The sequence below is a fragment of the Cinclus cinclus genome, chromosome 15 (assembly GCF_963662255.1).
Source record: "Cinclus cinclus chromosome 15, bCinCin1.1, whole genome shotgun sequence".
Taxonomy (NCBI): domain Eukaryota; kingdom Metazoa; phylum Chordata; class Aves; order Passeriformes; family Cinclidae; genus Cinclus; species Cinclus cinclus.
The window spans coordinates 20,426,473-20,453,303 of NC_085060.1; the positions used below are offsets into that span (position 1 = coordinate 20,426,473).

A 26,831-nucleotide genomic window follows, 5' to 3' on the forward strand; every position below is an offset into this window, starting at 1 on the left:
TCACCTTAAAGAGCTTTTGTAAAGATTGTTTTATCTGCAATGACTTTGTGCCTGTATATGGGAAGTATTTTTAATTATTCTTTTAACCATTGCTGCCCTCAGAGTGGGTTTGCCTGAGGAGAATAGAAGCTCAGACATGCGGGTGTGAGCAGGCTGCTTCCCCTGGAGTAATCAAAGTATACACAGAGCTCACATCTGGGATTTGAGAGGTCCCAGCTGGCTGGAATCTGGCAAATGTACAAATGTCAAGGAGGACAAGAAGGGGGACCCCAGACACTCCAGGCCAGTCAGTCTCATTTCAATACCAAATAAAATAATGGAAAAGTTTATTCTGGGAAGTATTGAAAAACACCTGGAGGACAATACAGGCATCAGTCAGAGTCAGCATGGCTTCATGAGGGGAAGGTCCTGCTGGTGAAGTCTGATTTCCTTCTACAACAGGGTAAAACACATCAGTTGATGCAGGAAAGCCAGCACATGGAATCTTTCTGGATTTCAGCAAAGCTTTTGGTACTGTGTCTCCCAGAATGCTTCTGGACAAAGTGTCCAGCACACAGCTGAATAAACACATTGTGGGATGGGCAAGCAACTGGCTCAGGGGTCAGGCACCAAGGGTGGCAGTGACTGCGGTGACACCACACTGACAGTGGTCACCAGTGGGTTCTGCAGGGCTCCACTGCCAGCCCCGGCTCTTCAACATCTTCCTTAAGGACCTGAACACAGGGCTTGAAGGGATAATCAGTGAATTTACTGATGACACTAAACTGGGAGGAGCCGTCACCTGCCTGGAGGTCAGAGAGGCTCTGCAGAGAGACCTCACAGCTAGAGATGGGCAATCACCAACTGTGGAGTTTAACAAGGGCAGTGTCAGATTCTGCCCCTGGGATGGGGCACCCCTGCCTTGGTGTATGGACCAGGAAGGAGAGGCTGGAGAGCAGCTGTGGGGAGGGACCCAGGGGTCCTGGCCAAGGGCAAGTGGAACATGAGTCAGCAGTGCCCTGGCAGTCCAAAGTGCCACCATGTCCTGGGGCAGCAGGCCCAGCATCAGCAGCCGGGCCAGGGAGGGGATTGTCATGCTCTGCTCTGCACTGGGGTGGCCTCACCTTGAGGGACAGCACAACATAGAGAAGACATAAAGCCATTGCAGAGTGTCCAGAGGATAATAGCAATCTCTTCACTCTCATGAGCAGGGACAGGACTCGAGGAAATGGCTGGAGCTGAGTCAGAGGAGGCTTAGGTTGAATATTAGGAAAATCTTTTTCACCTAGAGGGGGCTTGAGCACTGGAACAGGGTCCCCAGAGAAGTGGTCCCAGCCCCAATTCTGTCTTGGGACAAGAAGCATTTGGACAGTGGTCTCAGGACCATAGTGGAATTGTTGCGGTGTCCTGTGCAGGGACAGGAGTTGGACTCAATGATCCTGATGGGTCCCTTCCAACTCAGCACATTCTCTGAAATTACTTCAGCATCCAGCACTCAACTTCCACTCCAGAATAACTCACCTGCCCTGTAGAGGAGATGAATCTCTCTGCAAACAGCCCTTCAACAGTCCCCTGGAACCTCCTTTGAGATAAGAAAAACTACTTGCTTCGAATGACTCATGTTATAAAAATGCAAGCTCTTCCTATCTTTTTAGAATATTACTGGTTGGGTTTGGTTCTTTATAATTGGTTGTCCCAAACAAAGAAAGATAATGTAGTTAGCCAAAATGTGTTTACCCTGTTTTCCATTGGTTTACTTGTGATCCCCCCAAAACCTATAAAAGTACATGTGTGATCCCCTATCTTTGGATTTGTAGCCTGACCCCTTCACGGACAATAATAAAGCCTGTGGAAAAAAGTCTGAGCTGCTCTCCCGGTCTTTTTATGCCGGCTGGAAACTACAGGTTTCTGTGAGAAACCATGAAGCTAAGTGCCTGAAAGGCCAGCGCTCACAAACCTTGTCACTTTCCCCTGCCCAACAACACGGCAGGGGACACAACAACAAGTTACACTGTCCCATCCTGTGTCCCCAGCTCTGCCCTGGCACTGCTGTTGCCGTGTCCCCTCCTCCTGCCCACAGGGCGCAGGTACAGCTGCAGGGATGGCCTTGTCCCTTGTGTCCCCTCAAGACCCCACGGCTTCTTGGGCACCTTGGAGGGGACAGAAAACACCCTCTGGATCAGCGCCCAGTGCACGCTGCCCTTGGGGACACCCCTGTCACCAGCCCTGTCGCTGTCGGGGTGGCTGTAGGAGCGTTTCCAGCCCTGCAGCCGCTCCCAGCGCTGGCTCCCCAGGGACCCCCCGCCCCTTTTGGGGTCCCCTCCTGGGGTGGTGGCGGCCACAGTGTGCCACTTGTAGGTCTTCAGTAGTGCGGGGGGGGCTCAGGGGTGTCCGGGGGGGCTCACACCTCCATGTGTGGTGGCGGGGAGTCAATTCTGGGGGGTTCAGGGGCTGCATTTGCTGGCGGCATCATGCGGGAAGTCATTTTGGGGGGACCAGGGGTTGGATTTGGGGCTGGTGGGATGGGGAGAGGAATTTTGGGCTTGGATTTGGGGTTGGTGGGACAGGGGAGGCATTTTGGGGACTGAATTTGGGAGTGATGGGGTAGGGAGAATAATTTGGGTGGGTCCAGGAGCTGCATTTGCTGGCGGCATCATGCGGGAAGTCATTTTGGGGGGACCAGGGGTTGGATTTGGGGCTGGTGGGATGGGGAGAGGAATTTTGGGCTTGGATTTGGTGTTGGTGGGACAGGGGAGGCATTTTGGGGACAGATTTGGGAGTGATGGGGTAGGGAGAATAATTTGGGTGGGTCCAGGAGCTGGATTTGAGGGTGGTGGTGGGAAGCATCCCCAGCCTGGAATCCCCACCTTGAAGGGTCCCAAATTTCCTGACCACCCAGGGGTTCCAAATTTTTGGGTTCTCCTGCCCACCCATGCCAGCCTCCCGCAGCCTCCACCCCTGCTGGGGACAGGGTGACAGGTGTCCCGCTACCCCTGTGCCCCAAGTGCAGGAGGGACTGGAGGCATTTCTGTTGCGCCCCAACCACACTTCCCTTCCCCCCTACACCTTGGGGATACCCCTGACCACCTCTTTATCACCCTGGGGTGCCCCTCAGTCAGGGGGTGCTTGGTCACACCGCAGGACCCCCTCTCTGTGCAATCCCCGAGGTGGGGGTGGTGGCAACATTTTTGGGGTCACTCCCGACCATTTCCTTTTCCCTGCATCATCCTGAGGATGCTGCACCACCCCACATCACCCCCCCCCCCCAAACACTGCCCCTGCCACAGCATTCCCTGAAGGGACCTTGGGGACTGTCCCCATGTCCTCCCCTCCCCCCTGACCCCCCGTGGTACCTCCACTGCTCCACCTGTGCTTGGCCCCAGTTCCTGTCACGACCTCCCCATGTAAACAGGCAGGAGTTTCAGTCACATCCTCACCTCCTCCTCCTTCTCCTGCGGTGGACTCACTGGTGACACCAGAAGAACACCACGGGTCACCCTTCGAGGGGACTGCAGAGTCACGGTGGCTCCTGGAGTCCCCCTGGTGTGACAGCTGAGGGGCCTGAGATCCTGCGGTGACAATCTGGGGGTTGGGTGCTTGTTTTGGAATCTCCAGGGTGGATCCCTAGGTCCTGAAGTCCCCTCCCACCACCATACTCACCCCCCCCAGCTCATGCCTCAGTTTCCTCCTCACTCTGCAGGGACTACCCAGAGCTGATGTTCTGATACTGGGTTTATTTTGGGGTGTTTGGGGTTGGGGCAACTGGAATGGGCTGGTGGACCAGTGAGGCTGGCCAGGGCATTGCCAGGCTGGTGATCATCTGTGCTGGGGGCTGGCCAGGCTGGGGGTCTGCAGGACCAAGGGTTGTCCAGACCAATGTCCAGCTGGGATCTACCCAGAGCATTGTCCATCCAGAGTGGGATCCATGGCTCTGGTGTCCATCTGAACCAGTGTCCAGCTGGTATCCATGGCTCTGGTGTCCATCAGGACCAGTGTCTAACCTCTCCTGCCCCCATCCATCCCAGACTCCCTGGCCAGGGATACTCCTCACTGCAGAGTGGACAAGACCCACGGTCAGTCCCAAGATGACCCCAAACTCCCTCCCACCAGGAACTGCATTGAGCAGCGCTTTGCCATGGCCAAGATGAAGGTGCTGGTGGCACTGTGGTGGCACAAGTGGTGGCATTGATGCCATCCCAGTTCATGTCCCCATCCACGTCCCCCCATATCCATATTCCCCATGTTCCTACTCATGTCCATGTACCCTCATGTCCATGTCCCCTTACCCAGGGCTGTGTCCTTACATGTCCTCACACATCCCCACCCATGTCTTTGTCCTGCCACGTCTCCATCCATGGCCATGTACCCATCCATGTCCACGTCTCCCATTTCCCCATCCATGTCATTGTCCACCACGTGTCCTGATTCATGCCTTAGTACAATGACTTTACCCCGATTTTGGGTGTTTTTAACGACAAAGAGAAATGAAAGAAAATCTAGGCCACGAGGAGCCAGGAGGATGTGGAGCCCCCAGCCGGGTGCCTTCTCAACATAGATGAGTGGCAACACAGATCACCGGAGCTCTGCCCACTGGGGGTCACTGGGGATCATCCAGCACAGATCCTGCCATGGGGGATGGAGCTGGAGCAGCACATGAAGCTTTTCCCACACTCGGGGCACTCACAGAGCTTCTCTTAGTGGAAACTCTGTTGGTGTATGATCAAGTTAGAGTGCTGTGAGAATCTCCTCCCACACTCCCCACACCCGTAGGGCGTCTCCCCGGTGTGGATGCGCCGGTGCCTGACGAGGGTGCAGTTTTGCTTGACGCCCCTCCCACAGTCAGGGCAGCAGAAGGGCCTCTCATCCATGTGAATGCGATAGTGCTTGAGCAGATCAGAACTGCTCTGAAATCTCTTCCAGCACTTATCACACTCAAAGGGCCTCTCCCCTGTGTGGCTCCTTTGGTGGACAGTCAATTCTGAACTTATCCTGAAGTTCTTTCCGCATTCCCCACGTTCATAGGGCCGCTCCCCCGTGTGGATTCTCCAGTGGCAGATGAGGTTGGATTTCTGACTGAAGCTCTTCCCAACTTTTGAGCACTTGTGGGGCTTCTTCCCATCATGAAGCTGCTCATGGACCACCAGCTCCAAGCTCTGGCCGTGTCTTTCCTCCTGGGATCCCCGTGATCTGCACTTGCAGCCCCTCCTCATGCGGGATCTCCAGGGCTTTTCCTCCCCGTTGGATTGCTGCACCGTGGAGCTGCTCAAAACGGCCTCTTCCACGAGGTTCTGCTGCGGGGATTTGTCCTTCCTGGTCTCCTTCCCCTGCTCCATCGGGCCAAGGTTGGGGAATGGGAAATCCTGGTTTGTGGGAAAACAAGGTCTGAGCACGCTGGGTTTGATGGTCCCTCTGCCCGAGGGCAGCTGGAGAAGCCAGGGCCCCTTGCAGCCTCGGGGAGCCCAGAGCCCGCTCAGCACCAACCTCCCGCACCCCTCCAGGCTGCCGGGGGTCCCCCGGCTCCGGGTCCAGCAAGATCCCTGCCCTGCAAAAAACCCCTCCCGGAGACCCTTCCGCCGACTGATTTGGGACGAGCTTCCCCTCCCAGCTCACCTGCGGAGTCCGAGGGGGGGTGATGCTGCCGCAGCCGAGGGAGTTGCTGCCTGAGGGGAAAACTGCGTGTTTCTGCGGCTGCTACTCTCCCTCCCGTTCTGCCCTGGGGGATTCCAAAGCAGCTGCGCCCGCGGGGCACTGGGAGCGGTACTAGGAGCACTGGAAGCGATACTGAGAGCCCCAGAAAGGAATTGGCAGCGCTATCCCTGCCAGGACCGCTCTTACTGGGAGCACTGGCTGCAGCCGGCGGTGGGCGGGGCCACATACAAGGGCATGGTTATGCAAATCCAGAGCGATCGCGCGCTGTAATTGGTCGGAGGGAGGACCGCGGGGTTTCCCCAGTCACGTGAGGATCGACGTGGGGGGGGCCGGGGATGGCGGCGGCGTCGGGTGAGAGGGGACGGGAACCGGGAATGGGGACGGGGAATGGGAACCGGGTTCGGGAACGGGAAGTGTGACTGGGAATGGGGACTTGGAATGGGACGGGGAATGGGACCGGGAATACGGGACAGGAACCGGGAATGAGAGCGGGGATGGGAATATGGGAGCAGGTCAGGGAATGTGGGAGCAGCAAGCAGAGAGAGAATATGGGATGGGGATTAGTGTTCAGAAGTGTTCCAGTGAAACACCCCGGGGCTGTGAGCTCTGCAGCTGGGCCTGCCCTGGGCTGCTGCGGCCCAGGGCCCCAAGGCTGGAGCTGCAGCCTTGCTCCTGTGTCAAGAACAGGAGCCTCGTGCAGGCCCATGGCCCTTGCATGGCCCCACTATGAGGGAGGGCTCTGAGGCACAGGGGTGCTGGCAGGATGGGCTGCTGTGGCCAGCTGGGGGCCTCTGAGCAATGCCCAAAGCCTTGTACTCTCTGCAGCTGGCCAAGGAGAGCAGCAGGGCTGAAGGGTTCATGTGGCACGGCAGCCCCAGCTGTGAAACCCTCGGCCCCCATGGGAGAGGCGGCCCTCAGGAATGGGACTGGGAATACAGGACAGCACTGGGAATGGAACTGGGAATGGGACCAGGAATGGGGACCAAGATCTGGAATGAGACTGGGAATGGGGGTGGGAACTGAGAAAGGGCACCGGGGAACAGGGACTGGAAATAAGGACAGCGACTGGCAATACAGGAATGGGACCGGGAATACAGGGCTGGGACTGGGATTGGAGACAGTGACTGGGAATGGACCCCAAATATGGGACACAAGCGGGAATGGGACCAGGGATGCAAACATGGGTATGGGACAGGGAATATGGAAAGAGCAACCAGAGAGAGAATATGGGATGTGGATTAGGAAGATTGGGAACCTGAGTACGGGAGCAGAACTAGGAATGTGAACTTTGGAACAAGACAGGGACTATAGAAATGGAAGTATGGAACTGGAGCAGAACTGGGAATATGTCAGTGGGAACAGGACAAGGAATATGGGCCTGGGAATTTGGGAAAGGCAACCAGACAGAGAATTCAGGACACTGACAGGGAATGAGACCTCGAATGGGATCCAAACTGGCATGGGAGCAGGAGTGGGGTGACTTGGGAATGGGCTGGGGGCAAGGGAGCTGGCAGCAGGGACAGGGGGATCCTGGACAAGGCACACCAGGGACCAGGATGGGGGGACATGGGGACAGTTCCAGGGCAGGGGGTCCTTGGTCAGCTGCCCCAGAAACTCTGCCAGGGTGTCCCAGTGCCGACAGAGCTGCTGGGCCTGCAGTGCCCAAAGCCCTGAGCAACCCCCAAGTCCCTCTGAGGAACCCTGAAGTCCCACGAACCCAGCATCCCCCACATCCCCTGGAAGATCCCCCCATGTCCCCTTCCACATCTTAGTTCAACATCTTTATTTCTGCCCCAGTTTTGGGTGTTTGGAAAGGACAAAGAGAAATGCAAAGAAAATACAGGTAACGGGGAGCCAGGAGGATGTGGATCCCCCAGCCAGGTGTCTCCCCAACACGGATCAGTGGCACCACAGATCACCAGGACTCTGCCCACCCAGGGTCACTGGAGATCATCCAATGCAGACCCTGCCATGGGGGATGGAGCTGGAGGAACACAGTCTTGGTTTAAAGACAGGTGTCTGCTGAGGAAGGCAGGAGCCTCTCTTGAAATGGAAAATGTAAACTCTCTCTCTCTCTGTTATAACTTTGAGATTAAGGAGCTCTCAGGCAAAGATATGGGAATAGGAATATCAGATTTTTACTGGGAAAATTAAAAGTATAGTAATATTAAAAAGAAAACACTGATAGAGTTAGAATGCAACCTGACACCCTATTGGTCACAGTGTTGGTAGCAGTCTGATTACATGCAGGCTATAGTTTTACTGGAGTGACAGATGTGGTTTTGTTGAAGCAATGATTTTGGAGAAGGGTGTGTTCTTTTTGATTTTTTTTTTTTTAAGATTTACTGGTGATGAAGATGGGCCTGGTCTTTCTGGTCTTTCTCTAGGAATTTAGTGGGAAAAGGTTGCTGTGATATTTCAAATTTTAGATTTTATTTAGGTAGGAAATGCTTGGCTCTTCCCCTTGGGTGGGGCATTTCAAATGGGATGATGTAATTTGATTAATCATGCAGCGAGACTTAATGGCTTATTAACAGAAAATACCTTTGTTATAAATGAGAAAGAAAGTCTCCATATTTAGCAAAATTTAAGTTGCTTTATTTGATATAGACGGAGCAAGCAGCGCTGGGGAACGTGAGGGGTCAGCGCCCACTCCACGCTCTGTCAAACCTTGGTTTGCAGCTCCTTTTTATAGGATGTTTTTCCTCGTAGTAATCAATAACTGTTATTTTTTTTGTTGTCATAATTCTGCCAGGTAAGCGGTGGTGGTCAAAAAAACATCCATGGGACCGCTTGTGAAATCTCCGGACAATTTGTCAAGTAACCATCTGGTTTTGGTAGATAAAGAACAGCAGAAGTGGGAAGTCTGGTCTTAGCAGATAGGTTGCAATTGATTACACAAAGGCAGGAAATCTGATTTTGCAAAATCTTTCAGGCTGTGGGAAATCCTCATTTTGCAAACTGGTATTGAATACAATTTACTAAAAAACACAATATTCATAACAGGGGTATTTAAAGAGAATGATTTAATCATATATATTTTTCTCTATTTTTCTCTATCTAATGTCCATGCTTCATTTCAGACCTAAGTATTCTGGTTTATACAAACCCCACTACTTTTATGATTGACACGAATCTTTTATCAATTATCACACCTTCCTGGACAAAGGATGGGTCCTGAAAGGGGTAAACAAAACTACCCCACCTGGCTTTAACAGCTGGCCTATTAACAGAAGATATTTCCCCCTGCCCCCTGGAGTTATGATGGATGGGTCATGGAAGAGAGAAGGAACACTGCTCCACCTGCTTTTAACAGATGGTGATAGAATATATACTTGTGGTTAACATCTTACATTGCAACCTTAGACTGGCACAAAGCTCTTCTTGCACTCCGGGCACTTGCAGGGCTTCCCTCAGTGGTGCGTCTTGGTATCTGGTGAAATGAGAGCTCTGTGAGAAGCTCTTCCCACACTTGGGGCACTCATGGGGCCTGAGACATCACAAGGGGCAGGGCTGTGATGTGCTCTGGTACCTGTGACTGAAGGCTGGTAGGGGGTCTTTTGAGATTCAATGCTTCAGACCCAGGAAGCTGCCAGCCTTCCCAGAGAGAGAGAGTCCTGCAAGGAACTGCCTTCTAGGGGATCTTCTGTCTGTTCTCCTGGCCACTGGATAAGCCTCAGGAAGGGGTAGCTGTGGCCACAAGTCATCAGCTCTGGTCAGTGATTTAATCTCAGCGATTCCAGCTCTGCTTGCAAGGCTTTCCCAGGCTGCCTCAGGGACAGAGAGACGGGAAGCGTCTTATGGCAAATTCCACAAAGATTCCTTTATTATTCAGCAGCTCTGTGAAGGGAGCCAGGAACGACTGCTCCCTAGAGAACTGAGGGAAATAACTGAGGTTTTTATGGGAGAGAGCAAGGGGGAAAGACCAATTGGTTACAAAGGATTAACATGGATACTAGGGCATGGTGGGATAAGAGAAGCTATTCAGTAGCTCACCATGACAAGAAAAGGTGTGCTAACCTAATGAGCATCCTTCTAGGAGGGTTGAGATAAGCTAATCACAGCCCACTCAAGGGAAATTCCTCTAAGGCAAAGCCATGGGCCTCCACATTTGACATCACAAGGAGCAGGGCTGTGATGTGCTCTGGAGCCTGTGACATCACAAGGGGCAGGACTGTGATGTGCTCTGGTGCCTGTGACATCACAAGGAGCAGGGCTGGCTGTGATTTGTTTGGTGCCTGTGAAATCCCAAGGGCAGTGTCACAGTGGGGGCAGCTCTCAATGTCCCCACAGGTCACTCTGTCCAGTGCAGCCGTGCCAGCGGTCACTGCGCACTCGGGGGAGGCTGGGCTGGACGGGGATCGGGGCAGAGACGCCGCCCCCGGGACTGGAGTCTCCCCCTGCCTCTGGGCCCAGCCCCTGGTGGGAGCGCCTTGGGCACAGCACGGGGCTGCTGCTGGGCCAGGGGGAGAGCCCCTGCCAGCTGCCTGGGCCCTTCTGATGCCTGTGCCACATCCCTGTGGCTCCTGTCCCTGCTGCTCCCTGCCACCTTCACTCCCTCCATCAAAGCACCACTCAACCTCTTCACAGTGACCTGTGAAAAGAAAGAGAGAAAGAAAGAATGAGAGAAAGGAAGTGTTGTCAGATGACCCTGGCTGGATGGCCGACACCCACCAAAGCTGCTCTCTCACTCCTCTCCAGATACGGACAGGAGACAGAAAACAGAATGAAGGCTTACTGGGTTGAGATAAGGACTGGGACATATCACTTAGCAAATGTCACAATGGGTGAAACAGGTCTGAAATTGGTGATATTAATTGAATTAACTGCTCTCCAAAGCAGACCAGGAGAGTGAGAAGTAAGATAACTGTATCTTCTGCCCATCCCTCCCTCTTTCCCAGCTCTGCCTCCTCCCCCAGTGGGTGCAGGGAGATGGGGAATGGGGGTTCTGGTCAGTTCATCACATGTTGTTTCTCCTGCTGCTGCTCAGGGAGAGGAGCCGTTCCCCTGCTGCACCATGGGGTCCCTCCCTGAGACGCTTCTCCATGAACTTCTCCAAGGTGAGTTCATCTCAGGGACAGCAGTTCTTCATAAACTGCTGCAATGTGGGTCACGTTCCTATGGGCTCGCAAGTCCTACCAGGACCCTGCTCCAGCGTGGGCTTCTCTCTCCACGGGTTGCTGGTCCCTGCCAGGTCCCTGCTCCAGCACGGGTTTCTCATGGGGTCACAGCCTCCACTCAGGCGTCCCCCTGCTCTGGCACGGGCCCCTCCAGGCGCTGCAGGTGCACCTCTGCACTCTGTGCCCTCCATGGGCTGCAGGGGCCCAGCTGCCTCACCAGGGACTGCACCACAGAATCTCAGGGCAATCAGCTCCAGCACCTGCAGTAGCTCCTGCCCCTCCTCCTGCCCTGCCCTGGCTGTGTGCACAGTTGTTCCTCTCATGTTCTCGCCCTGCTCTTCCCTGGCCACAGTTACAACTGCACGAGAACTGCTTTTCTTCAGTCTGTTTTCCCAAAGGTGTTCCCACCATTTCTACCTGGCCCAGCCTTGGCCAGCGGCTGGTCCGTCCTGGAGCCGGCTGGCGTTGACTCTGCAGGACATGGAGGAGCAGGTGCTTCCAGCAGCCTCTCACAGAAGGTGCTTCTAGAGACCCCCCCATACCAAAACCTGGCCTGGCAAACCTAGTATAAGTGTGGTAGGGTTTTTATTACCATGATTAATTCTTATTATTGCTATTAGCTCTATTATTGCTATCAATAGTACAGTTATTCTTAGTTGTGTTACAATTAGTACAGGTATTTTTAGTCTTTTTGACTATTAATCATTGCTTTATTAGACATCAGAATAAAAGTTCTTAATTGCAAGTAGAAGGTAGGAGTTTGGCAGCTGCTCTCCCTGCCCTATTCTGTGTCATTGCTGCGTGTGAAGCGGCAGCTGCCAGGACCCCCCATTTCCCTGGTTTGGGAAATTGGATGGCATTGCTCACATGTCAGAAAGAGAGGCCTGATTCCAATTAAATGCATTGCCTGAGCTCTTGTAGTCGCAATGCTCAAAGCTTGTTTTCTAACGTTGCTGACTTGCTCAGCTTCTGTTCATATTTGCGATTTTGGACCAAAATGTTGTCAGATGTGATTTTGCAAGGTTTTCTGTAATGAGCTGTCTGTTTTGCTCTTGGATTTCTTAATGGTGGGTCAGAACGGAATGCAGCATTTTGGGTGGGAGCCCTTCAGTCTGATCTGGGACTGTCTGAGCAGCAGCTGGTTTTGCACCTGTAAGCAGAGATAGCAAAGATTGCATGAAGTGAATATTGTGCCCGGTTGCGGAAGCCGTAGCGCCTGGCGAGCGCGGGGCAGCTGCCGGGATCTTCGGGGCACGGAGGAGCCGCAGACGGACGTTGCAAGTGGCTCCTTCGGGGCAGGATTTTGTCCCGATGCGGGGGAATTGCCGCGGGCTGGGCGGGCTGGGGCCTCTGCCGAGCGCCGCCGCCTTTCCCCGGGAGCCCCCGGGCAGAGCTCTGTGCTCAGGGCCGAGGGCCAGGCACCCGCTCGGCGGCTCCGAGACGGCAGAGTTTTGGGGGTGCCGCTGTTGGGGGCAGTGCCGGGGGAGTTGCCCCGAGCTGGAGACTCAAGGGCGCCGAGGATGGCGAGCACCCAGTCCATGTGGCATGGGACAGCTGCGGACATGCCTGGGGGGCAACCTGTGTGGGGGCTGAGGAGGTTTAAGAAGTCGGAGAGGATTGGAGGAGGGGGAAGGCACCCAAAAACGTACCAGAAGCAAGAAGGTGCCTGAATTTAGGGGAAAGGATGGAAAATGGGGGAAAGGATCCAAAAGATGAGGAAGGGAAGCAAAATAAGGGGAAAGGAAACAAAATAAATGGTAAAGACTCAAAAGAGGGGGAAAGACACAAAATAGGGGATAAAGTATCCAGAATAGGGAGAAAGTATCCAAAATAAGGGGGGAAGACCCAAAATCCAAGGAGAAAAGGTTTCATGGGGTGTCATAACTGTCATGGCGTGTCCCTACGTGTGCTGGGGTGGGTGCAGACACTCAGCACCAGGAGCAGCCACAGAAACATCCTGAGGGACACAGGGAGACTCTGCAGGACATGGGCTGGGGACCTTGGAGTATCAGGCCCCACCAGGGGTGGAGGACAGGAACATAGGAGGAGACATGGGGGCACATGGAAGGGGACAGGGACACACAGAGGTAATGGCCACAGTGGAGGATGAGGACAAATGGAGGGGAAGGGACACAGTGCCACCAGGACACACAGCAGGGGACAACATTGCCACACCTGTGGGGACACTGCCACTAGGACACCACTGGTGACACCCTGCATGGGACACTGCTGGTGGCACTGACATTTGCGCTGTCCTCAGAGGTGGTTGGGCTCCCCTGAGGGTGGTGGCCCTGGTACACTGTGGTGGCTGTCACTTGCTTCCACACCCCTTGTCACCAACTGAACAAGCCCGGACAACAACTTGTCGACAACCCTCCCGCCCTGGTGGATGGTGACATTCAGCTGGGATACTGCAGCAGTGATGGTGGGAATGTGGTGGCAGGAACTGCATTAGGCAGTGCTTTGCCATGACTGAGATGAAGGTGCTGGTGGCATTGATGCTGTCCCAGTTCGTGTCCCCACCCATGTCCATGTACCTTCATGTCCCCAGCTAGGTCTGTGTCCCCATCCATGTCTATGTCTCCATGAAAGGCTGTGTCCCCTCACGTCCCCATCCATGACCTCACCCATGTCCTTGTCCGCCACATGTCCCCATCCATGCCTTACTTCAACATTTTATTTTAACCCCATGTTGAGGGTTAGTTCTTTCTATTTTTTTTTTCCCTCTGTGGAATTTTCCCCATTGTCATGCTAAGATACCTGTTGACTGGGCCCTGGTGACAAGGGGGAGGGGACGGGAGGGAAGAAGCAAGCCCCGCGAGATTCAAACAGCCAGAAGAGGAAGAGGAAGGCTGGGCCTCGGCCCATTTCCCCCGCGGAGTTCGGACGAGAAGGACGATCGCCGTCTGTGTCCCATCCCAGCGTCGGGAAACCACCATCGGACCCTGCCCGGATGTCTTCTCGCTGTGAACTACCACCATCCAGCACTCTACTGAGCACCGGGACCGACACCGTGAGCGGAGAGCTCTCTCTCCATCTCTCTCTCCCCCTGGGACAGCTCTGCCATCACCCCCAGCCCTCCTGCAGCTCTGCGGGAGCCGCCCGCCCCCAGCACCGGGAACTGCAGCTCAGGGAAAAGGTGCCTGCAGCCAAAAAACACTGGGACTGAGTTACTGTTCTGTTTGTGGGTAATTTCATAGCTGTTGTTGGTCTTGTTAAATATACTAGTAAAGAACCGTTATTCCTACCCCCATATCTTTGCCTGAGAGCTCTCTTAATTCCGAAATTATAATAATCGGAAGAATCATATTTTCTTTCAGTCCAAGGGGAAGCTTCTGCTTTCCTTGGCAAACACCTGTCCTTCAAACCAGGACAGATTTTGGCGCCCAACGTGGGGCCCGAGGGCATTGAGAGAAAAGGGTGAAAAAGGAATAACAGTTCTTGAGTTACCTCAGTTTTGTGTTAGGTGGCATCATGTTGTCCAGCTTACCGTGGTTTGGGCTCCATGTGGCCCCAGCTTTATCTCTCCCATTTGCAATCCCTTACTTGAACATGGGTCCTATAACTCAGGCTGCTGTAACTATTATCCAGTTCCTTTTGTGGGCTGATAACGTGAGAAATTCATGGATTTTTAACTTCCTCTGGAAGGTGGGCACATGGATTCGGAGCTATCACACTCTAACTGTATGTTTTTGGGGCTACTTTAATAATGGTACATACTGTGAGGATATGACACCAGGGAAAATTTTGTCCCAACCCCTTACACAGTTTTTTGGGTCTGCTCCACCAGCTTTTGAGGGGTTCAAATCTCTTCTAAGCAGTAATGATATCATACAGTGGCTGACATTGCTAATAGGCCTTGTAAACCTGTTCTATTTAACATTTCGAGATGAGGGGAGATTGACTTGGATGACAACCCTGATACGTCCCCCAAGGAATAGGGATCCTGCCCCAGAGCCTGGCCCTGCCCCAGAGCCTGGCTCTGCCCCAGAGACTAAGGACTCTGCCCCAGAGCCTGACCCTGCCCCTGCCCCAGAGACTAAGGATTCTCCCCCAGAGACTAAGGATTCTGTCCCAGAGCCTGACTCTGCCCCTGCCCCAGAGACTAAGGATTCTGCCCCAGAGACTAAGGATTCTGCCCCAGAGGTTAAGGATGTTGCCCCTGAGCCTGATTCTGCCCCAGAGCTCACCTCAGAAAGGAACCATCCAGAGTGGGTGGGGTTTCTAGTGAAGGAGATGGGCCAGATGCTGAAGGAGTACCTTTCCCCAGCTCTTGAGAAACTCTCCCTCTGCCTTAAAGAGGGAGAACCTGATGGTGCAGCAGTGGAACCCACAAATGTTACATCTCTCCAGGCTCCAGCTGAACTGCAAGGGCACTCACAGCCAGCAGCAGTTGCCCCCGTGGAAACTAGAAAGTCTAAGGTGAAAACAAAGCACCTAGATAATAATGATCAGAAAGCAGGGCCCTCACAACCAGCAGGGGAGCCAGAGGTTGAGATCGTCACAGAGTCCCTGTCATACGAGAGTCTCCGTAATCTGCGTAAAGATGTTGTACGAAGGGGCCGTGAGGCTTTTACAACGTGGTTACTGCGGGTCTGGGACCTTATGGGTACAGGTGTGCAGCTGGATGGTACTGAGGCAAGGAATTTGGGACCCCTAACCCAGGACTCAGGTGTGGATCACATATTCGTAAGGGAACGAGGCCCCCTTTCCCTCTGGGAGCGGCTTTTAATGAGTGTAAGAGAGAGGTTTGTCCATAGAGAGAGAATGCAGGAGCACCACCATAGAATGTGCTGGAAAACCGCTGAGGAGGGGATCCAACAGCTGAGAGAAGTAGCAATACTGGAAGTACTCTTTGGGACGGGTGGACAACATGACAATGACCCCGACAAGGTCAGGTGCACAGGGCAGATGTTGTGGAATCTGGCACACCTGGGGCCATCTCAATACACCACATTCATTGCAGCCATTAATGCTGACACCAACCACGAGACAGTGGGTTCTGTTGCCGATAAGCTCAGAAATTTTGAGAGTATAATGAATGGCCCAATGCAGGCTCAGGTCTGTGCCGTGATTAGGGAACTCAGAGAGGAGTTCAAGGAGGAGATAAGAGGGGTGAGGGAGGAGATGAGGAAGGTCAATGCAGCACCAGTGCGAGTCACAGATCCCAGAGTTAGAGCCCAACGTCCCCCAGCTAAGGAGAGAGGATACACCCCACGAGCTGACCTGTGGTTCTTTCTGCGTGACCATGGGGAAGACATGAGGAGGTGGGATGGGAAACCCACTTCTGCCCTGGCAGCATGGGTGCGTCAACTCAAGGAGGGAAACACTAACCAAAGGAGCTCCACTAAAGTGAAGGTAGCCTCAACTTCCCATAACCAAGATGCAGGGTATTACAAAAGGGAGGATGATTTGTCAGATCCCCTTGAGGGAACCTCCAACATGTATGCCCAGGAAGGAAATAATAACCAGTGCTAGAGGGGCCCTGCCTCTAGCCAGGGAGAGGCACGGGAAAACTGGGTCTTTTGGACGGTGTGGATCCGATGGCCTGGCACATCAGAGCCACAAAAACATAGGGCCTTAGTTGATACTGGTTCACAGGTCACCCTAATACCATCAGAACATGTGGGGGAAGAGCCTGTTTCTATTGCTGGGGTGACAGGGGGATCACAGGAATTGACTTTGCTGGAGGCTGAGGTGAGCCTGACTGGGAAAGAGTGGCAGAAGCATCCAATTGTGACTGGCCCAGAGGCACCATGTATTCTAGGCATAGACTTCCTGAGGAATGGCTATTACAAAGACCCAAAGGGACTCAGGTGGGCTTTTGGAATAGCTGCTGTAGAGGCAGAAAACATTAAGCAATTGAACACCTTGCTTGGACTGTCAGAGAACCCATCTGTAGTGGGACTCCTGAAGGTGAAGGAGCAGCAAGTGCCAATTGCCACCTCCACAGTGCACCACCGGCAGTACAGGACAAATCGAGATGCCGTGATCCCCATCCACAAGATGATCCGTGAGCTGGAGGGCCAAGGGGTGGTCAGCAGAACCCACTCACCCTTCAACAGCCCCATCTGGCCTGTGCGCAAGTCTGATGGAGAATGGAGATTGACTGTGGACTATCGTGCATTGAATGAAGTGACTCCACCACTGAGCGCTGCCGTGCCGGACATGCTGGAACTCCAGTACGAGCTGGAGTCCAAGGCAGCAAAGTGGTACGCCACCATTGACATTGCCAATGCATTTTTCTCCATTCCTCTGGCAGCAGAGTGCAGGCCTCAGTTTGCTTTCACCTGGAGGGGCGTGCAGTACACCTGGAACCGACTGCCCCAGGGGTGGAAACACAGCCCCACCATCTGCCATGGGCTGATCCAGGCTGCACTGGAAAAGGGTGAAGCTCCAGAACATCTGCAATACATTGATGACATCATTGTGTGGGGGAACACGGCAATGGAAGTATTTGAGAAAGGAGAAAAGATCATCCAGATTCTGCTGGGAGCCGGTTTTGCCATCAAGAGGAGCAAAGTCAAAGGTCCTGCCCGAGAGATCCAGTTCCTGGGAGTAAAGTGGCAAGACGGGCGGCGCCAAATCCCCACTGAGGTCATCAATAAGATCACCGCGATGTCTCCACCAACCAACAAGAAGGAAACACAAGCTTTCCTAGGTGCCATAGGCTTTTGGAGAATGCACATTCCTGAGTACAGCCAGATCGTGAGCCCTCTCTACCTGGTCACCCGGAAGAAGAACGAATTCCACTGGGGCCCTGAGCAGCAGCAAGCCTTTGCCCAGATCAAGCAGGAGATCGCTCATGCTGTAGCCCTCGGCCCAGTCAGGACGGGACCAGAGGTGAAGAATGTGCTCTACTCTGCAGCCGGGAACAAGGGCTTGTCCTGGAGCCTTTGGCAGAAGGTACCTGGTGAGACCCGAGGCCGACCTCTGGGATTCTGGAGCCGAAGTTACAGAGGATCTGAAGCCAACTACACCCCAACAGAGAAGGAGATCTTGGCTGCTTATGAAGGAGTTCAAGCTGCCTCAGAAGTGATTGGCACAGAAGCACAGCTCCTCCTGGCACCCCGACTACCAGTGCTGGGGTGGATGCTTAAAGGGAAGGTCCCCTCTACCCACCACGCCACCGATGCCACATGGAGCAAGTGGATTGCCCTCATCACACAGCGCGCCCGTATCGGAAACCCAAATCGCCCTGGGATTTTGGAAATAATTACAAACTGGCCAGAAGGTGAAAATTTTGGTCTTGCCGATGAAGAGGAGCAAGAACAAGTGACCCAGGCTGATGAAGCCCCGCCATACAACCAACTGCCAGCAGATGAAACTCGCTACGCTCTTTTCACTGACGGTTCCTGTCGCATCGTGGGGATGAACCGGAAGTGGAAAGCAGCCGTATGGAGCCCCACACGACAGGTTGCACAAGCTACTGAAGGAGAAGGTGGATCAAGTCAACTTGCTGAACTCAAAGCTGTTCAGCTGGCCCTGGACATTGCTGAAAGAGAGAAGTGGCCAAAGCTTTACCTTTACACTGATTCATGGATGGTAGCCAATGCTCTGTGGGGCTGGCTGGAAAGATGGAAAAAAGCTAACTGGCAACGTAGGGGAAAGCCAATCTGGGCTGCTGATGAGTGGAAAGACATTGCCAGTCGGGTAGAGAAGCTACCCGTAAAGGTCCATCATGTAGATGCCCATGTCCCCAAGAGTCGGGCTAATGAGGAGCACCAACACAATGAGCAAGTAGATCAGGCTGCAAGGATAGAGGTGTCACAGATAGACTTAGACTGGCAACACAAAGGAGAGTTGTTCCTGGCTCGATGGGCCCACGATGCCTCAGGTCACCAAGGCAGAGATGCTACCTATAAGTGGGTATGAGATAGAGGGGTGGATCTCACCATGGACAGTATTTCCCAGGTTATCCATGACTATGAGATGTGTGCTGCCATCAAGCAAGCCAAGCGAGTGAAGCCCCTCTGGTATGGGGGGCGGTGGTCCAAATATAAGTATGGGGAGGCCTGGCAGATTGACTACATCACACTGCCTCAGACACGCCAAGGCAAGCGTTACGTGCTGACCATGGTAGAAGCCACCACTGGATGGTTGGAGACCTACCCTGTGCCTCATGCCACTGCCCGCAACACCATCCTGGGCCTGGAAAAACAAGTCCTTTGGAGACATGGTACCCCTGAGAGAATTGAGTCAGACAATGGGACTCATTTCAAAAACAGCCTCATAAGCACCTGGGCCAGAGAACACGGCATCGAGTGGGTGTACCACATTCCTTATCACGCACCAGCGGCTGGGAAAGTGGAACGGTGCAATGGGCTGCTTAAAACCACCTTGAAGGCACTGGGCGGGGGGACTTTCAAAAACTGAGAGATTAATCTACCAAAGGCCACATGGTTAGTGAACACCCGAGGTTCCACTAATCGAGCAGGCCCTGCCCAGTCTGAGCCCTTGAGAACACCAGATGGGGACAAGGTTCCAGTGGTGCATATGAGAGGTATGCTAGGAAAAACTGTTTGGGTGAACCCTGCCTCCAGCAAAGACAATCCAATTCGGGGGGTGGTTTTTGCTCAAGGGCCAGGGTGTACCTGGTGGATCATGCAAAGGGATGGAAAGACCAGATGCATACCCCAAGGAGACATTGTTTTAGGGTGAACTACCTACAATACTGTGCCTGTATCTGTAACTGTATGGATGTCTATAATTTGAAGGTTTTTAATTTGATTTGGCATGATGGTAGGGGAAAATTCGGGGTGGATAATGTTGAGGGTTAGTTCTTTCTTTTTTTTTTTTCCCTCTGTGGAATTTTCCCCATTGTCATGCTAAGATACCTGTTGACTGGGCCCTGGTGACAAGGGGGAGGGGACGGGAGGGAAGAAGCAAGCCCCGCGAGATTCAAACAGCCAGAAGAGGAAGAGGAAGGCTGGGCCTCGGCCCATTTCTCCCGCGGAGTTCGGACGAGAAGGACGATCGCCGTCTGTGTCCCATCCCAGCGTCGGGAAACCACCATCGGACCCTGCCCGGATGTCTTCTCGCTGTGAACTACCACCATCCAGCACTCTACTGAGCACCGGGACCGACACCGTGAGCGGAGAGCTCTCTCTCCATCTCTCTCTCCCCCTGGGACAGCTCTGCCATCACCCCCAGCCCTCCTGCAGCTCTGCGGGAGCCGCCCGCCCCCAGCACCGGGAACTGCAGCTCAGGGAAAAGGTGCCTGCAGCCAAAAAACACTGGGACTGAGTTACTGTTCTGTTTGTGGGTAATTTCATAGCTGTTGTTGTTCTTGTTTGTCTTGTTAAATATACTAGTAAAGAACTGTTATTCCTACCCCCATATCTTTGCCTGAGAGCTCTCTTAATTCCGAAATTATAATAATCGGAAGAATCATATTTTCTTTCAGTCCAAGGGGAAGCTTCTGCTTTCCTTGGCAAACACCTGTCCTTCAAACCAGGACACCCCAGTTACAGGGCTTTCAAAGGAATGAACAGAAACCTTTTTGTTTCAAGGCCAAAACAAAAGAATTTATGTGTCCCTGCTGGCAAAGCATCCACATGCTTGGCTGGGTGGGAAGAACCCTTTTTGAAGGGGTTTCCACCCCACCATCTCCAAAATTGTGGGGTTTGCCCCAATATGTTCCCATTTGGCTGTGGAAGATGCCCATGAGCCAGAAAGGATTAAAATGATGGATTTCTATTGGAGAAGACCTCCAAGGCCATTCAGTGTTGCTTGATGCCACCAGAAGATGCAAAGAGTGAGATTTTTCTCGGGTCAGAAGTCGACAAACGTGCTCTTCACAATGGATTTCTGATGTTGATCTGTGGATATGTCCAGGTGCTCAAGGGAAGCCAGGAGGATGAAGAGCCGCCCAGCCAGGTGTCTTCCTAACATGGATCACCGGGGCTCTGCCCACCAGGGGTCACTCGGCATCATCCAGCACAGATCCTGCCATGGAGAATGGAGCTGGAGCAGCACATGAAGCTCTTCCTGCACTTGATTTGCAGGGCTTCCCTTAGTGGTGCCTCCATTGGTGTTTGGTCAGGTGAGAGCTCTGTGAAAAGCTCTTCCCACACTCAGAACACTCATAGGGCCTCTCCCCAGTGTGGATGCGCCGGTGGGTGACGAGGTTGGAGTTGTGCCTGAAGCCCTTCCTGTAGTCGGGGCAGCAGAAGGGCCTCTCCTCTATGTGAATGCGCTGGTGCAGGAGGAGACTGGAGCTGGTCAGAAACCTCTTGCTGCATTTATCACACTCATAGGGCTGTTCCCCTGTGTGGATCCTTTGGTGGACAATCAGTTCAGAGCTTGTCCTGAAGCACTTCCCACACTGCCCACACTCATAGGGCATCTCCCCAGTGTGGATGCGCCTGTGGGAGACAAGGCGGGAGTTGTATTTGAAGCCCTTCCCACAGTCAGGGCAGCGGAAGGGCCTCTCTTCTGTGTGAATCCGCTGATGCATGACGAGATTGGAGCTGGTCTGAAACCTCTTCCTGCGTATGTCACATTCATAGGGCCTCTCCCCAGTGTGGATCATCTGGTGGCGGATCAGTTTGAATCTCGTACTGAAGCTCTTTCCACACTCCCCACACTCATAGGGCCGTTCCCCCATGTGGATTCTCCAGTGCCAGATCAGGGAGGATCTCTTGCTGAAGCTCTTCCCACAATTTGAACACTTGTGGGGCTTATCCGCATCATGAAGATGCTCATGGAACCCCAGCTCTGAGCTCTGGCTGCAGCTCTGTCCGGTTCTTTGGCCCTGGTTCTCCTCCTCGGATACCCAAGAACTGTGTTTGCAGCCCATCCTCATGTGGGATCTCCCGGGCTTTTCCTCCTCGCTGGTTTCCTGTGCAATGGAGCTGCTCCAAACAGCCTCTTCCACAAGGTTCTGCTGCAGGGATTTGTCCTCCCTGGTCTCCATCCTCAGCTCCTTGTCTAGAGGGGGAAAGACAAGGAGAAGATGGGATTTGCCTCTGTTCCAGAGGGAGGGGGAAGGAGATCCCCCCAGCACGTCCCTGGCAGGACGGCGTCGGCAGCGGGGCTGTCCTGCAGCCGGGGGCCGTGCTGGGCTGGGAGATGGAGCAGGACAGAGGGTGAAAGGGGCAGGGACTTCCTCCTCACCTGCCTGGGGCTCCGGGGGCATGTTCTTCTTCCTCACGGCCTCATCCTCCATCGGGCCAAGGTTTAGGAATGGGAAATCCATTTTTGGGGGAAAAGAAGGGTTGAGCGCGTTGGGTTTATGTTCCTGCGGGCCAAGGTCAGCTGGACAAGCCAGTGCCCCTTTCAGCCTCAGAGAGCCTGGGGCTGCTTATCACCAACCTCCCACACCCCTCCAGGCTGCCGGGGGTCCCCCGGCTCCGGGATCGCCCCTCTGCGCTCTCCCCGCTCCGGGGTTCCCGTATTCCCCCACGGCTCTCCCGGATATCCCCAGAACCGATCTCGCCCCCTCTCCGCCAGAACGAGCGATAGCAATGTGGGACCCGCCAAGATCCCTCCCGGGGCATTTCCGGCTGAGCTTCGGGGTCCTGCAAGATCCAAACATCTCCTGCCCCACAAAGAAACCTCCAGGAGACCTCCCCACGATGGATTTGGGGCGAGCTCCCCCTCCCAGCTCACCTGCGGCTTCCGGGGGGAGGGGTGATGCCGGGGAAGTCGGGGAAGCTGCGGCCTAGAGCGGGCGAGCGAGTGAGCCGCTCGGTTCTGCTGCTGCTCTTCCTTCCACTACTCTTCTTCCTTCCGCTCCTCCTCCCCCAGCCCGGCCCGGCCCGGTGCCGACGCGCAAAAGCAGCCGCGCTCCGCCCTGGGGGATTGCAAAGCGGTTGCGCCCCGCGCGGCACTGGGAAGTGATACTGGGAGCACTGGTAACGATCCTGACAGCACCTAGAAGCAACTGGGAGCGCTCTCCCTGCCAGTACCGCTCTTACTGGGAGCACTGGGAGGAAACTGGGAGCAAACTGCGCCTAGACCCGGCTACAGCCGGTGGTGGGCGGTGTCGGAGCAGAGGGCGTGGTTATGCAAATCTAGGAGCGATCGCGCGCTGTGATTGGTGTGCGGAAGCAGCGCGGGGTTCTCCCTGGTCACGTGAGGGCGGGAGCGGTGGGCAGAGCGATGGCGGCGGCGTGCGGTGAGAGGGAACGGGAATGGGAGCGGGAGCGGGAACGGGAGTGGGAACGGGGACTGGAATGGGGACTGGAATGGGGACAGGGACCGAGAATGGAAACAGGGAATGGGGACAGGGACCGGGAGTACAGGACCGGGAATGGGGACAGGGACTGGGATAGGGACAGCCCCGTGTCATGCCCTGGGGACCGAGGAGGGGACAGGGACAGGGGAGGAGCCAGGGACTGGGCTGTCGCACCGTGACCTTGCTGAACTGTGAGCTCGCGTGTCTCATTTTCGGGGCTCCTGCCCCCCACCTCCCCCCCCCCCCCCCCCCCGGGGTTCCTCTCGTCGTGTTCTGGGGGGGAAGCAGTCAGCACCCACAGTACCCCTCCAGTAGCTCCCAGTATCCCCAGTAACCTCAGTGCTGCCAGACCAGTATGGGGGCTTAAGATAGATCCTGGTTTGGTGTCCAGTTCCAGTGCCCAGCCCCAGACCCGGTGTCCATTGTCTAGTCCCAATCCCCACCACGTTTCCAGCTGCTGTGTCATGATGCCAGGCATTGTCCCAGGTGGCTTCCAGCCCCAGTGCCAGTCCCAGTTCCCAGGGCCATGATGCCAAGATTGGGCTTGGTGTAGGGCCCTGGGCATGACTGGGGCACAGCGTGAAGGGTTTCATGGGACATGGGACTAAAGACATGAAACATGGGACATGGGGCATATAGGACATGACACAGGGTGCAGGGTGTGGTATAGGACACAGGACATGACCTTGAGCATGGCACAGGACACGGAACAGGACACAGGGACAGGGGACATGATTTTGGAGCATGGTACCTGCCCCAGCCCGTGATGCATGAGTTCCTGTGCCCACATGTGCCCCACACGTCACCTGCCACCCCCCCTGCGGCACCACCATGTTCTCACCGGTGTCCCTCCTGCCTGCTGGGTACAGTTTGGTGGCCTCGGATGTGGCCTTCCCAGTGTGGGTCCTGCTCTGCCACAAGCCCTGGGGACATCATCCCTGCCCAGTGGCACCAGGTGTCTATCCATCGGCGATAACTGGGACAAGTCCCACACGGTGGCATCAGGTGGCACCTGTGCCACTGGCAGCAGAGATGTCTACAAGGGGGTAACTGAAGGGACAGAACAGGGTGCAGGTGCTCACAGTGTCCCTGTCATCCACAGGGGGTGGTGATCAGGGGTGTCAGGATGAGGTGGTCATAGAGGTGCCACCAGGGGTGTGGTGATACCAAGGCACACATGGCCATGGAAGTGCCGCCGCAGGTGCTGGAATGCCCGTGGAGATGCCACCACGAGCACGGCAGTGCCAGGGGACACATTAGTCTATGGTGTGGCAATGCTGGTGGGCATGGCAGTGACAGGCCAGGCGTGGGGCCAGGCTGGGGTGGCTCCGTGCCCACCCCATGGGTGGCCCTGCTGGTTGCAAGCCGTTTTGGTTGGTGTCTGTGCCAGTGCCTGGCCCGGTGCTACCGTTCATGCCAGCCCTGGCACAGGGACATGCACAGGTGTGGGAGTGACAAGGGGGACTGGGCACCCCGAGGGCTGTGCCAGGCCAGCACCTCCCACCCCATGCCTTTGTCCTCAAGAAGGTGGCACACGGACACCGAAAGGGGTTAGAAGAGTTGGGGACACAGTGGTCATCTGGGGACATGAAGGACCTCAGCCTATGGAGGTGATTTGGGACACTGGTGTGATTTGAGGACGCTGAGGTGCCCCAGTGCTATCCCCAGCACTGTTTCCCTGTCCCCACAGTACCTGGCTGTCCTCAACAAGACCCTGGGCCACTACCCCTATGCTGGCACTGCAGGTGTCACCAGAGATGGCACCAGGCACAGCACTTCTTCCGCACAGGGGACATTGACCCTGGTAATGACACCTTCGACATTGCCTCCAGCGTCATCACTGGTGGGGACACTTGGGGTTTGGGTTTTAGAGTTAGGGTTGGGATTTGAGATTTGGGATACTCTAAAGGCATTTGGGATGGTCCCAAGAGGTTTAGGAGTAGGGTTTTGGTTTGGGGTTTGGGGTTTGGGTTTGAGGTGCAAGGTTTGGGATGGTCCTGGAGTATATGTGATTCAGGATTTGGGAAGTCCCAGGGTTTCTGGGCTCTCAGCATTCCCTGACCCCAGTCCCAAGCCCACAGAGTGCCTGGGGGTGTACCCTGGAGACCCCCAGCTGCTGGTGCTGGATTGCACTGACAGCAATTTCACCCTCCAATTCCACAGGTAAATCCCACAAGTCCCACCCAGGGAAGTTTCCCATCCCTAAAATCCAAGTGTTGGATTTGCGACCCCTTTTTCCGAATTCCTGTGTGGGATTATGGGATGAAATTTTCCCTTTCCCAGGGTAATTTTTGGGGATTTTGTGGCCAAGTTTTCCCTTTCCTGATGTTTTCTGGGGGATTTTGGTGCAGAATTTTTCCTTTTCTAGAATGTTTTTTTTTTTTTTGTTATTTTGGGAACTCCTGAGGTTTTTGGGGATTTCAGGTGGAATTTTCCATTAGCATTGGATTTTTTGAGATTTTGGGGTGGAAATTTTCCTTTTTTTTTTTTTAGGATTTTGGGGTGGAATTTTAATTTCTGGGGGATTTTTGGGGTCAAATTTTTCCTTTTCCAGGTTTTTTTTTGAACTTGGGGAACTCACAGGGTTTTTTGGGGATTTATGGGCAGATTTGTTCTCTTTTTTGGGGATTTTTTGCGGCGGAGTTTTCCCTTTTGCATTGGTTTCTTTGGGATTTTGAGGTGGATTTTTTCCTATTTTATTTTTTAGTGATTTTGAGGCCTCTTGTAGTGTTTTTTGTCCCCTCAGGCTGATCAGTGTCATCATGGAGTTCCAGCTCAAGGCCATCAACATCCAAACGCTACTAAAACAGAAAATCCCCGACTGCTACACCTTCAGTGATATTGTGAGTGTCCGCAAGTGTCCCAGTGTCCCCTGAGTGTCCTTCTGGTATCTTCTCATGTCCCTTTTGTGTGCCTTATGTCTCTCCTGGTGTCTCACTCATGTCCTTCTGTCCCACATCTATCCATCTGTCCCCTGGCTGTTCCCCAGTACCTCTGCGGACCCTGGGGAGCAGCCAGTGAGTGCTATGACAGTGATGGTGATGGTGACAGTGACAGTGCTAAGGACAGTGACAGTGACAATAACAGTGACAAATGGCAGTGGCACTGACAGTGATGGTGACAATGACAGTGAAATGCCAATGACAGTGCAACCCAGTGTCCCCACATCACGTTTGACAACTCTGTCCATAGCAGGTGAGTGCAGATCCACCTGGACACCCATCCAGGAGTGCCACCACCCCTTGCTGCCCAGCAAAAGGGACAGTGGGGTACAGTGGATGATGGGAGACAGGGGGACACAGTGACAGGGTAACAGGTGCCATGTCCCCCTCGTGCTCCGGACACCGGCAGGACTGGACGCATTTCTGTTGCGCCCCAACCACACTTCCCCATAAAACCTGCTCCCCTCACACCTTGGGGACACCCCTGACCCCCCCCCCTTTGTCACCCTGGGGTGCCCCTCAGTCAGGGGGGTCTTGGTCATGCTGCAGGACCCTCTCTCTGTGCAATCCCCGAGGTGGCACCTGCGCTTTTTGTCACCGCCATCTGCCAATTTGTTACCAGCACCCCATAGAAGGGGGCGGCCCACATGTTACAGGAGGAGGTGGTGAAAACATTTCTGGGGTCACTCCCAGCCATTTCCATCTCCCCACATCCCCCTGAAGATGCTGCTCCACCCTGCACCCCCTCCCCCCCGCCCCCACCACAGCATCCCCTGAGGGGACCTTGGGGACTGTCCCCATGTCCCCCCCCAGTCCCCATGGTACCTCCGCTGCTCCACCTGTGCTTGGCCCCCGTTCGTGTGGCGACCTCCCCATGTGAACGGGCAGGAGTTTCAGTCACATCCTCACCTCCTTCTCGTCTTCCTCCTGCTGAGGAGGTGATGTTGCTTCTGCTGGGGA

The 26,831-nt window shown here is 54.4% G+C and overlaps 1 protein-coding gene across 1 annotated transcript; it reads right to left on the minus strand.

The window, feature by feature from the left end:
* Positions 1-18,927: 18,927 nt before the first annotated feature.
* LOC134049900 (zinc finger protein 239-like) lies at positions 18,928-21,996 on the minus strand. The gene is made up of 2 exons (XM_062502642.1): positions 21,867-21,996; positions 18,928-21,680 (listed from the first exon to the last, which is right to left on the minus strand). The coding sequence occupies exons 1-2, from the start codon at positions 21,946-21,948 to the stop codon at positions 20,764-20,766; spliced, it is 999 nt and encodes a 332-aa protein (XP_062358626.1). The 5' UTR covers positions 21,949-21,996; the 3' UTR covers positions 18,928-20,763.
* Positions 21,997-26,831: the final 4,835 nt, after the last annotated feature.

Excerpts from the sequence above, each read along its gene's own strand:
- LOC134049900 (XM_062502642.1), bottom strand. The coding sequence starts at position 21,948 with ATGGATTTCCCATTCCTAAACCTTGGCCCGATGGAGGATGAGGCCGTG. Across the intron at positions 21,681-21,866 it reads GCCCCCGGAGCCCCAGGCAG|ACAAGGAGCTGAGGATGGAG; the intron begins GTGAGGAGGAAG and ends TTCCCCCTCTAG.